Source organism: Sinohyriopsis cumingii, chromosome 4, assembly GCF_028554795.1.
Source record: "Sinohyriopsis cumingii isolate HCF-2022 chromosome 4, ASM2855479v2, whole genome shotgun sequence".
NCBI classification, from domain to species: domain Eukaryota; kingdom Metazoa; phylum Mollusca; class Bivalvia; order Unionida; family Unionidae; genus Sinohyriopsis; species Sinohyriopsis cumingii.
Window position 1 is genome coordinate 6,595,942 of NC_142964.1, and position 14,332 is coordinate 6,610,273.

General features: G+C 35.5%; 1 protein-coding gene across 2 annotated transcripts in view; it reads right to left on the reverse strand.

Annotated features, from left to right (window-relative positions):
- LOC149800574 (spatacsin-like) overlaps positions 1 to 14,332 on the reverse strand; it is a 174,567-nt gene that overhangs the window by 17,478 nt on the left and 142,757 nt on the right. For both annotated transcript variants that reach the window (XM_089954521.1, XM_089954520.1), the window contains exons 35-39: positions 11,171 to 11,393; positions 10,255 to 10,397; positions 8,215 to 8,322; positions 6,239 to 6,407; positions 4,157 to 4,233 (exon numbers count right to left, since the gene is read on the reverse strand). In XM_089954521.1, the coding sequence (XP_089810647.1) occupies positions 4,157 to 4,233; positions 6,239 to 6,407; positions 8,215 to 8,322; positions 10,255 to 10,397; positions 11,171 to 11,393 (720 nt within the window). The remainder of the gene's footprint in view (positions 1 to 4,156; positions 4,234 to 6,238; positions 6,408 to 8,214; positions 8,323 to 10,254; positions 10,398 to 11,170; positions 11,394 to 14,332) is intronic.

Genomic DNA, 14,332 nt, shown 5'->3' on the forward strand with positions numbered 1-14,332 from the left:
CCACTGCCATACCTGCATGGATGGGAATTTTAGTAATACAACTGCCATACATGCATGGATGGGTCTTTTAGTAAAACAATTGCCAAATCTGCATGGATGGGTCTTTTAGTAATACCACTGCCATATCTGCATGGATGGGTCTTGTAGTAATACCACTGCCATACCTACATGGATGGGTCTTTTAGTAAAACAATTGCCATATCTGCATGGATGGGTCTTTTAGTAATACCACTGCCATACCTACATGGATGGGTCTTTTAGTAAAACAATTGCCAAATCTGCATCGATGGGTCTTTTAGTAATACCACTGCCATATCTGCATGGATGGGTCTTTTAGTAATACAACTGCCATACCTACAGGGATGGGTCTTTTAGTAATACCACTGCCATACCTACATGGATGGGTCTTTTAGTAATACAACTGCCATACCTGCATGGATGGGTCTTTTAGTAATACAACTGCCATACCTGCATGGATGGGTCTTTTAGTAATACAACTGCCATACATGCATGGATGGGTCTTTTAGTAATACCACTGCCATACATGCATGAATGGGTCTTTTAGTAATACCATTGCCATATCTGCATGAATGGGTCTTTTAGAAATACAACTGCCATATCTGCATGGATGGGTCTTTTAGTAATACCACTGCCATACCCGATAGATGGGTCTTTTAGTAATATCACTGCCATACCTACATGGATGGGTCTTTTAGTAATACAACTGCCATACGTACATGGATGGGTCTTTTAGTAATACCACTGCCATACCTGCATGGATGGGTCTTTTAGTAATACCACTGCCATACCTACCTGGATGGGTCTTTTAGTAATATAATTGCCATGCCTGCATGGATGGGTCTTTTAGTAATACAACTGCCATACATGCATGGATGGGTCTTTTAGTAATACCACTGCCATACCTACATGGATGGGTCTTTTAGTAATACCACTGCCATACCTGCATGGATGGGTCTTTTATTAATATAATTGCCATACCTGCATGGATGGGTCTTTTAGTAATACCACTGCCATACCTACATGGATGGGTCTTTTAGGAATACCACTGCCATACCTACATGGATGGGTCTTTTAGTAATATAATTGCCATACCTGCATGGATGGGTCTTTTAGTAATACAACTGCCATACATGCATGAATGGGTCTTTTAGTAATACCACTGCCATACATGCATGATGGGTCTTTTAGTAATACAACTGCCATACCTACATGGATGGGTCTTTTAGTAATACAACTGCCATACATGCATGGATGGGTCTTTTAGTAATACCACTGCCATACCTGCATGGATGGGTCTTTTAGTAATACCACTGCCATAGCTACATGGATGGGTCTTTTAGTAATATAATTGTCATACATGCATGGATGGGTCTTTTAGTAATACAACTGCCATACCTGATAGATGGGTCTTTTAGTAATACAACTGCCATACCTGATAGATGGGTCTTTTAGTAATACAACTGCCATACCTGCATGGATGGGTCTTTTAGTAATACAACTGCCATACCTACATGGATGGGTCTTTTAGTAATACAACTGCCATACCTGCATGAATGGGTCTATGTTTCAAGCAACAGTATTTTATGATCTCAATAATTCTGTACATTTTGGAGTTACATGTCTTTGAACACATGTATACAAGAGTTTCTCTTTTTTATTTGTTCAATTTGTTTTAGAAATATTAATTCAAGACACTGCAAATATTGTATGCAGATGGCACAGCTAGTACTGAAAAAGATCAGAAAAGGACAATGAGCAGTGTGTTTGCTTGTTTACAATTTAAGAGTTTCTGTTTAGTTTGAAATGTGAAGAAGCTGACAGTGTTAACGACCTCCTGTAGACAATCAGGTTAGAAATTATAAATTAATGAATGAAATGACTAAGTTTTGTGCATTTTGTTACATCCTTGATGCTTTTAATTTCTAAAATTAGCAGGGGGATACAAACAAATGGGAGAGTGTGTGAATACTAGAATCTATTCTTTTCAACTACAACAAAACCATTGAATGGCTCATTGGAGTTTACAATCAGTTAAGGAAATTATAACATATTTTCAATATTGTATTTAGATGTAGTTAACTATATCAAATCAGGGCCCCGAGTAGCCGAGTGGTCTAAAGCACTCTCCATTACGGATCACTGCCATCTCACCTCTGTCTGCGTGGGTTCGAGTCTAGGATTCGGCCAATGTGGGTATGTGAGAAAGCTTGCCAGCTGCTTCTTGTGGGTCGGTGGTTCTTCCTGGGTTCTTCCCCCACCATTAATACTGGCCGCCATACATAGCCTATTGCGCACTGAAAAATGGCATTAAACCCCACAACAACAACAACTATTACAAATCAGAGAGAGACTGGACAGTTAATACCAGTTTCTACAGTCTGGGGGAGTAAAGGGATTCCTAACGGGTTTATTTAGACAGTTTTTACTTCTCTCTATAGTCAAAGGGATGAGTAAAGGGATTCCTAATGGGTTTAGCTAAACATTTTTAACTACTCTCTGTAGTCAAAGGGATGAGTAAGGGGATTCCTAATGGGTTTATCTAAACAGTTTTTACTACTCTCTTTAGTCAAAGGGATGAGTAAGGGGATTCCTAATGGGTTTATCTAAACAGTTTATACCACTTTCTACAATCTGAGGGATGAGTAAGGGCATTTTGACAGCATCCAATCAAACATTATTGTTTTACCAGGGGTACAATCTGAGGTGTCCTGAATTCATACTGATTCTAAATGAACTGTGTTTTAAAAAAAGTAGAGTTAGTACATTCCAATAATCTCTAATAACTGTGTTACAAGTAGCTATCAAACTTTAGTAGTCAATTCTGAAATTTTATTTGCTAATGTAAACCATTTACATGCAACCTGGATCGCTGATTAATCTGAGAACTATGGACTGGTAACATGAGCTTTCTACAAGCAAATGTCAGGCTTATCATTTAGGGAAAAGAGGTAATACATTCTAAATGATTTTACCAAAACCATAGCAACAGAAAATACTAACATGGCAAAGGATTTTATGTATACTAATACGGAGAAGATACATGTATGAGTTAAAATAGGAACAACAGGGAGAAGAGGTTACTTAATTTGTAAAATACTATACAATTATTTACCTTTCTTGAGGTGAATATGAAGACATATGAACCAGTAAACCTTATATTGTAAAGCTGGGGTGAATAAAAGGTAGGTTTATCAATAAGCAAACCTCATATTCCTCAATGTGAAGCATGGGTGAATATTCCCTAAAAAGAAGCTCTACTATTGTTTTATCTCATCTTTACTTCATGATTTTGTACAAACATTTGATATTATCTTATTTAAGAATAGTGAAAATACCATTTAGATGCATGGTGTATCAAGAAACCATTCTAATCAAATTCACTGACATCATCGGCAGTACAAGATGATACATTATGGAAAATGAAATGACATCATCGGCAGTACAAGATGATACATTATGGAAAATGAAATGACATCATCGGCAGTACAAGATGATACATTATGGAAAATGAAATGACATCATCGGCAGTACAAGATGATACATTATGGAAAATGAAATGACATCATCAGCAGTACAAGATGATACATTATGGAAAATGAAATGACATCATCAGCAGTACAAGATGATATATTATGGAAAATATAATGACATCATCAGCAGTACAAGATGATACATTATGGAAAATGAAATGACATCATTCGCAGTACAAGATGATACATTATGGAAAATGAAATGACATCATCAGCAGTACAAGATGATATATTATGGAAAATGAAATGACATCATTTGCAGTACAAGATGATACATTATGGAAAATGAAATGACATCATCAGCAGTACAAGATGATACATTATGGAAAATGAAATGATATCATCAGCAGTACAAGATGATACATTATGGAAAATGAAATGACATCATCAGCAGTACAAGATGATACATTATGGAAAATGAAATGACATCATTCGCAGTACAAGATGATACATTATGGAAAATGAAATGATATCATCAGCAGTACAAGATGATACATTATGGAAAATGAAATAACATTATGCAGCTAATGCATCATTCACAGGAATCATGAAATAATGAAAATTATTGCTCAAACACACTCTGTAATTTATAATATGAAACATACCTTCAGATAACTTTCAGCTGCATCTGAAAAGTACTGAGCAATCTTTTGCAGCAAATCTTGGATGGCAGGGGTGTTTTCTGCAACAAATAAAGAACTGTAATCATATTTTACTGCATGCAGTAATGTGTGTTATCTCTATTAATTACTGTACAGTAAGTTAGCAAACATATTTTTTTTATACAAATTATGTAAATTTCCTAAAATCTTATCACAAATACTGACATATTCTGAAAGAAGGAAGGAAATAACTGTAATCAACATGTCCATAATACATATCTTAAGATAACAGACATTACAACATGTCCTAAGATATTAGGCATTACCATATATCCTAAGATAACTGGAATTACAACATATCCAAAATGACAGGCATTACAAAATATCTAAGATGACACATTACAACACGTCCTATGATGACACACATTACAACACATCCTATGATGACACACATTACAACACATCCTAAGATGACACACATTACAACACATCCTATGATGACACACATTACAAAATATCCTATGAAGATACACATTACAACACATCCTAAGATGACAGGCATTACAAAATATCCTAAGATAACACACATTACAACACATCCTATGATGACACACATTACAACACATCCTAAGATGACAGGCATTACAAAATATCCTAAGATGACACACATTACAACACATCCTATGATGACACACATTACAACACATCCTAAGATGACAGGCATTACAACACATCCTATGATGACACACATTACAACACATCCTATGATGATTGGCATTACAAAATATCCTATGAAGACACACATTACAACACATCCTAAGAAGATTGGCATTACAAAATATCCTAAGATGACACACATTACAACACATCCTATGATAACACACATTACAACACATCCTAAGGTGACTGGCATTACAAAATATCCTATGATGACACACATTACAACACATCCTAAGATGACAGGCATTATAAAATATCCTAAGATGACACACATTACAACACATCCTATGATGACACACATTATAACACATCCTAAGATGACAGGCATTACAACACATCCTATGATGACACACATTACAACACATCCTATGATGATTGGCATTACAAAATATCCTAAGATGACACACATTACAACACATCCTAAGATGATAGGCATTACAACACATCAAAGATGACAAGCATTACAAAATATCTAAGATGACACACATTACAACACATCCTATGATGATTGGCATTACAAAATATCCTAAGATGACACACATTACAACACATCCTAAGATGACACACATTACAACACATCAAAGATGACAGGCATTACAAAATATCTAAGATGACACACATTACAACACATCCTATGATGATTGGCATTACAAAATATCCTAAGATGACACACATTACAACATATCCTAAGATGACAGGCATTACAAAATATCCTAAGATGACACACATTACAACACATCCTATGATGATTGGCAATACAAAATATCCTAAGATGACACACATTACAAGACATCCTAAGATGACAGACATTACAGAATATCCCATGATGACACACATTACAACACATCCTAAGATGACACACATTACATCACATCCTAAGATGACAGGCATTACAACACATCAAAGATGACAGGCATTACAAAATATCCTAAGATGACACACAGTACAACACATCCTATGATGACACACATTACAACACATCCTACGATGATTGGCATTACAAAATATCCTAAGATGACACACAGTACAACACATCCTAAGATGACAGGCATTACAACACATCCTACGATGACACACATTACAACACATCCTAAGATGACACACATTACAACACATCTTAAGATGACACACATTACAACACATCCTAAGATGACACATATTACAACACATCCTAAGATGACAGGAATTACAACACATCTAAGATGACAGGCATTACAACACATCCTAAGATGACAGGCATTAAGACACAACTAAGATGACAGGCACCACAACATATCCAAAAATAATAGTGACTGATATTACTTGATAATATCATGTAGGTAATTTTTTTTGGGTATGTTGAAAAGCATTAAATGCTTGACCTACCTAGGCTTTTTTTCTTTAAATCATTAAGGTGCTTGTATGCATTTTCCTCCAGTTTTTGGGCTATTTCTCTGTACATGAGAAAGTTGAGAGCCACCATTTCATATGTCTCCCTGTCACCAGGGTGGTAACACTTCAGGTAGTCTAGTATTGCCATTTTCAATTTGGTCTCCTGAAATATAAATACATTGATGTGAGCATTTGTAGAAAATGGGATGTCGAAGCTGTACCATACACACAGATGTACAACACATTTGTAGAAAATGGGATGTGTCAAAGCTATGCAACACATACAAAATATTTTCCATGTTTATGGTAATCCCATTCTTCTGCCTTGGTTTCATTTGTCTATTGTTGACCAAGTTGCCAATAATCTTGGAAAGGATACTCTAGGGGAATACAAGAAGGTGCACAAAAGCTACTAATTAAAATGCCATAACAAAACTACAGTATTAATATATAGGAGTACATAACATTAATAAAACATGAGTATATATCACAGTAAAATATATTTTATACATCTGTTCCATATTTAACAGTCCTCCGTGTAGACACTAGTATGGCATAATTGATTCTAGTAATTACTGGATATGTTGTGATACCTGTCATCTTAGGATATGTTGTTATTCCTGTTTACAACCAATGAGTCTCAATAACTTTGACCTCTGATCTACACTTAGTATGAAAAAACTTTGATTTGCCTGTTAGATTTGCCATGACAATGATCTTTGACTTAAGATGAGAGAAATCAATTTAGACCCCAAAATCGATAGGTTTCCCTAAGTGCAAGTAATCCACAAAGTTTAGACAAGAAACTTACTCTAAAAATATTGTGCAAAATCATTTTTTGGGTGTCATAATGACATTGACCTTTGACCATTTGACCCCCAAATCAATAGACTTTTTCCTTACACCAAAGTTCAAGTCAAGCACATCATTATTGTGCATAAATAATTTGTTTCAGTCTGTGACCCTAATCCTTGACTTTTTGACAACAAAACCGAAAGGCTAAACCCATATGCGAACTAGCTAATTACAAAGTTTGTAACAGAGAATTTGCAAAACTTGAGTTACTGTGCAGAAGCAAATTAGTGAACAGATGAATGGATGGACAAACAGACAGACATCATAACATATGCTGTGCCTTATGACAGACATACAAAGCAAAAGCAAAAACAAGATTTAATAGTTTTCAAATCGTCAACTAACACCAGCTGTCATTTAATGGCAACAAAAGGCAAATAACATAATGAAAAACAAAGAATTTGTCTGCTGTAGCCATATACTGCAAATATTCCATGACTTGAACATCTTTCCTTAAGGACACCTGAGTTTGATGAACAATGTGGCATAAATTATGTATTTTCACAATGGCATTTAATTCCATTGCAATTTAGTCAGAGAAATTACATTACCTTTGAATTAGATAAAAGATAGAATAGTAAGTCAGTTGTTTGGTTGTCAGGTGAGTACTGATTCAAATGAAGACATAATTTGTTGTTATTACTGTTGTTGTTGTAGGGTTTAATGCCATTTTTCAGCACATGATAGGCTATACATGGCGGCCAGTATTAATGGTGGAGGAAGAACCTGGGAAAACCCCGAAAAGAACCACCGATCCATGAGAAGCTACTGGCAAGCTTTCTCACATACACTGGCTGAATCCGAGACTTGAACCCATGCAGACAGAGGTGAGATGGCAGTGATCCGTAATGGAGAGCGCTTTAGACCACTCAGCAACTCAAAGCCCCGAAGACATAAGTTAAAATCATATTAAAAATCCAGATCTATAAATGAAATGTGTACATATATTTACACATGAAAATGTTCTTGGCCTGTCAGTCAGTACATAAACATATTTGATCCAACAGTGGCAAATGGAGCATTACAAATTTGTTTTTATAAAGTGTTAATTATTTCCTCAGCTAGCAATTACACAAAAGCCAAGACACCATGCACCTTTTAAAATCACAACTCACCTTCTCCAGACCTCGTTTCAGAAGAAGTTCAAATTGATGATTCTGCTTCAAAACGTCAAAAATGAAGATCATTTCATTAAACCTCCCCACTCCTACAAGCAGTCTGACCTGTTTAAGAAAATTGAATACAGAGGTGTTTCTTTATAAGAAATTCAGACTTAGTAAATTCAGTCACCATAGTTATCCATTAGTACCATTCAATTCAACCTAACCTCTTGCATGTCCCCTTGAGATCTCAACCATACAAGGATCTGATAAAAAAGCAAGTTTTCCTTGTAATACCAGAATGAGACTTTCCCAAAATGTGTAAACAGTGATTTGAATAAATTATGGATATTTGGATTGTTCATTTGTTAGTTTTTTAATTCATTGATTGCTAAGGATAAATTCATTTTGGACTTGGCCTTGTTTGAAATCAAGTTCATTTTCTGACTTGAATCATTGATTTGTTTAATTCTGTAACTATAACATAACTAATATTTTCTCTATGAGTATGGGTTAACTATTAGGATTATTATCTTTGCCCGAGACAAGGACATTGTTTTAACAATGTTCTTTATTATAATTTAAGTAACAGACTTCTAATTATAACTAAGATTTTATCTTGTAAACATTTGGAACCTTCCAGAATGAAATTTTCCATCAGGTAATAGTTCTTTTTAGAAAATGTTAATTGTAAAATCAGGTCAAGTAGAGGACTTCATAATCTTGTTTTTCAAGAAATTATTCATTCATGCTATTAGATCTTGAGGCAGAATCATTGTTGTGTCCAGTATTTCATTTGGGCTGGAATTTATTTCAAATAACTATATATTCTTGGATTGTATTATTGTGATCTAACAATAGACTGTTGGCACATCACCACAACATGGGCCACCACAGGCATAGCAGTGGATTTATTTTGGATTACAACTCAAGTTTAATTAGAACTTTAAAGATTAGGACTTGTGTCAGAAATTCTAGGATTATCTGGGATTTAATTTGCAATACATTTTCAATTTGTATTGTATTTTTGTTGAAGCATTTATACAACTTTAAAACTAAAAATAGTTTGTAGACTTAATACTATCGAATATCATCATCACACATATTGACATTTAATATACAAAAATGCATGAATTATTTGCTTGCCACCTCCATCCTAAATTTTGGTGGTGCAATGAATTGGTTGATGCAACTCAAGTCAATGATTAGCCTCGAGATGAATTCCCATAATTTATATAGAAATATCCAAGATGAATCCCTATCATTTAAATAAAAAAAGTCCAAGATGAAGTCCTACAATTTATATAGAACAAGTCCTAGATGAATCCCTATAATGTATAAAGAACAAGTCCAAGATGAATCCCTATAATTTATATAGAACAAGTCCCAGTTGAATCAATATTATTTAATAGAAGAAGTCCAAGATGAAGTTCTACCATTAGGTTTTTATGTTTCAATAATTGTTACATCCTTAAACCAACAAAGGACAGGAACCTTTACAATGATGATAGATGTAACTCATCCAGTACACACTAATTAGCTTATTAGAAGACAAAGACCTCATTTACCCAAGGCATTTACATTTATTAGGAGACAAAGACCTCATTTAGCCCAGGCATTTACATTTATTAGGAGACAAAGACCCGATTTAGAGAAACAATGCACTCAATGTGCTACGGTGAAAGCCAGGTGGAAAGATGTTATACCCTCATTATGATAGTATCAGTGTTACAATGGATTTAAAAAAATAAAACTATCAACCACTAAATTATGTCCATCCTGTACCACTTCCTTTAAAGAATGAAAGGTTAATTGTTATCTTTTAATTTACATGACTTCGGCACTACAAAGATGGCATTTACTTTAGTCTAGATTATAGCTAGCAGCATACAACATTAATTGTGCATTTAAATAACAAAATTAATCCATTGGATTATAAATGACTGAGGTCACTCATAGCAGAGGTTGCTCATCAGGCTTTACTGTATTTATATTCCCACACCCACCCATTCACACACAAAATAATTTGGGCACTATGTGAATATTGAGTTCTACCATAAGCTGGAACTCCTGTGCAGACTCCAGGTAGACAGTCATAAGCCTGGCTGCTCTCAGTACATTGGCAATACCCTCCATGTTACTGGATGCTGTGTGACATTCATGTGACAAGATCAGCAACTCAGTCTGAATTGACAACACTGTAAAAAAGGTATAATTCAGTCTGAATTGACAACACTGTAAATAAGGTATATTTTATCAAGTTTTTGTCATTAAATCATTAAAACAAATCATCAGCCAAAGACCAGTCTGATCTTTTAAAGATTTAAATTAGGATATTCAAAGCAAAAGTACCTGGAAGCTAGTTGCATTTGGGATTGAAGAAATTTGTCCTATATGGACATGTGTCCTTTACATTTTTTTCTTTCTTTCTAAACAGTTAAGTATTTTGATAGGTAAGGCATCTGTGAATTTTATGTTCTAACAATGATGGTTAAAATGTAAAATCATTTGTATTTTAGAAATAACTTTGTTAATTCATAAAATGAAAAGTACAAGTGTGTTTGCAAACAAGTGAACAGGTGCTCAATTGAAATGAGAGATCAGTGTCAAAGGAGCTAATTTATTTCATCAGCCCAAGATATGATGGGTGGATCACTGTAGGATAAAAAAAATACAATTTTGAGGCATATAATAGCAAAGGATCAATTTATTTGTGTCTGCAACAGAAAGCCGAATATAGGCTTCTGTGATAAAATGTTCAAGAATGTGAAAATTACATTCAGTGGACTCTGACAAGCCAGATTATTGGTATTCAAATTCATTGAAATGTCTCTGATGGGGCAGGGGAGACTACCTTCTTCACACATGGATAAATGTACAGTATTTCTATCTTCAAATCTGTGGTTTGTAGCAACTAGGAAATTCCCACAAACTGCTATCCTATGAATTAAACTTAACTACTGGTAATTACCCTCTTTAACAATATCCTCATGGTCTCCTGCTAGAGAGCCAACTGCCTCAAGAAGTCGGTCTCCCAGCAAAGAGGGCTCAGGACACAGCCAAACAATCTGAGAAAGGTCATCCTGGATCTCCTCTGGACTCAGGAGGAGTTCTCCTTGTGACGGACCCTTGCTGTCTCCATGTAGACTGGATCGGTAGCTCTGTACGATGGAATCTGACAGAAAGCCAGCCACCTGTTGTTTAAAACAAAACAATGAAAACTAATTAAATGGGTATGTAATGAGATTAGTATAATAATTCATATTTATTTGTTAGAATAGAAAAAGCACACATGAGTGGTAAGAATTCTTGTGCAGAAGCATGCATTCTGAACTAAGGATAGGATTTCTTTTTACACAAATGTCTGCATATGCCTGATTATTTTCCTTCAAGTCCTGGCTTAGTAGAATACTAATGCTATAAGTGGCAGGTGCCCCATATTATCTACAATTTGCTTGGCAGGTCCTTAAATAGAGGAACTTGTGTCATGAAAACAAAGTTAGGAGAATAGGCATTCAGTGACGTAATTCCTATAAATGATGAGGTGGCATGCCAGAAATCCAAATCATTGAATATCTCATGAATAAAAAGATGCATGTTAAATTTTATTAAGTCCAACATTCCTTATTTACACTGTTGATTTTCCAATCTTATATCTATATTTCTGTATCACACACCCTGACTGTAGCTTTTTACGCATTTTCATGGTATTGTTTGAGGCACAGAATCAAACTTCTTATAAATCCTAATTCATTTATTCCATAATGCTAAAGAAATTAAAAAAAGATAAAAAGGAGCATATGTAATAAATACAAAACCACAATGGTATTTTTTTCTGTCAGGTGAAAGAACTCATTTGAAAACATCTCGGCCTGACGGCTTTTACCTAATTCTTATGTCATATCAAAATTGTTCTTTCTCCTGACTCTGAACTAAGCATGCATGAAGTTTTGTGTATTTACTGTCATAAACTGGAAACAATTTAGTAGCTTATATTTCCCAGAGAATACTTACCTGATGAGATAAGCTCTGTTATCTCCAACCTAGATATCAAATAGTGTCTAAAAAGCTTCTCTCTCTCTCTCTTTATATATATGACATGACAATGCTTCCAATCAGTGACATGACAATGCTTCCAATCAATGACATGACAATGCTTCTAATCAATGACATGACAATGCTTCCAATCAGTGACATGACATTGCTTCCAATCGATAACATGACAATGCTTCTAATCAATGACATGACATGCTTCTAATCAATGACAATATATATATATTGTATGGATCAAGGGATTTTGTAGGTAACTTCTACAATTTATCTCGGGGGCCCCGAGTGGCCGAGTGGTCTAAAGCGTTCTTCGTTACGGATCACTGCCATCTCACCGCTGTCTGCGTGGGTTCGAGTCTCGGATTCGGCTAATGTGGGTATGTGAGAAAGCTTGCCAGTAGCTTCTCGTGGGTCGGTGGTTCTTTCCCGGGTTTTCCCGGGTTCTTCCTCCACCATTAATACTGGCCGCCATGTATAGCCAATCGCGTGCTGAAAAATGGCGCTAAACCCAACAACAACAACAACAACAACAACAATTTATCTCCCTTGCTTTGCATGGTGGTCCAACAGAATGCTCACATTTGTGGGGAAGGGTGGAATGGATTGATAGTAATGTGATCAGAAAAATAGTCTTGAGCAAAGATAATTTATCAGAACATTTCCTTTCTCCATCAAATACATTACCTGATCATACTAACATTAGAAGAACAGGTAAGAGGAAGGAAGAGATAATGCATAAGCAAAAAACTTCAACTTACATCACCCTGACTGCTCTAAAATAAGAATGAACTCTTCCTAACATGAAGGCAGCACAACTTAAGATCATACATTTATACTTGTGCAAAGGATCTATGTAGTGTCCTGCACCTGGCTATTGTCATAGCTGCAAGAGATTGCCAGGTGAATCGTGTTAAAAGCAAGAGGCTATTCCCAGAATTGAGGTTGAATTGTCATGAACAGGGTGTGGTAACAATCTTGGTTCCCTCCATTGTGACACCAAGTCAAGAAATAGAAGCTGGAGAACATAGCACATGCTAGCCAAATGACTCCACTATGTCTTGAATCAAAGCATTATATTTAAAGACCAGGCTTGTGGAAATCACCTATATCATGAGCAGAGATTTTCATGAGGCACACCTAATCCAATGGGAGTTCCGATATACCAATTTAACAAGTTAAACCCAGCCAAAAGGTCAGTACTAGTGGGGCTATGTATTGCTTTCCCATCCTTACTGGTATGAAGAGCCACTGATGGGCATCACAGGCAATTTCCATGCATTTCAGATAGTATCTAAGAGTGTGAACTAGGTCCCACAGCTTCATCTCTCTCGACAGCTCAATTGCCATCAGAACAGAACTGCATGTAGTTTGGATCCACCGACTGAATGCAGCTCACTCACCCTGAAGCTTGTGCATAAACAAGCAAGTCTTGTATGATAACTGCTTAGAGGCCCACAGATATCATAACAGGTAATCAATGGCAGATCAGTGAAAATCCAATAATTAACCTTTAATTTTGATGGGTTTTCCATGAACCAGGATAATAAAAATCATGCCATCATCTTGCTTTCTTTTCATTCTTTACCTCTTTGAAGTTTTATTCTTTTCCCTTCAAAGATAAAGAAATTAGAACGAGTTTGAAATAGGTACTCAGCTGTTTTGTTTTCAGCCACTACAACTGTCCATTGTGGCTGGGTCAGTGACCTGCTAATGAATGGTATTGATACTTCACATTTCATAAATAAACAGAAAATTTTATTTGCTCTGTGCATGGAGGTGTGTTAGTATTTACCAGTGAAACTGAGTTTAACAAATAGGTGACACCATGACCTTTCCCAATGTATCTGCACTATGAAGAACAAGCAAGAACAAAGAAATGGGTAAATATATTTCTTTTCCTCCATTATTTCTGGCCATTTTAAGGAATGTGCTATCAAATAGCTAAAAGTTTCTTTCTGCATTGAAAGAGCCCCAAATCATGTCTTTTGGAAGAGTTAATATGCAACACTTAAAATTAAAGATTGCAAGATATTCGTGTGCCCAGAATAAATATGCCACTATGTCTCATCACATGTTTACGGTA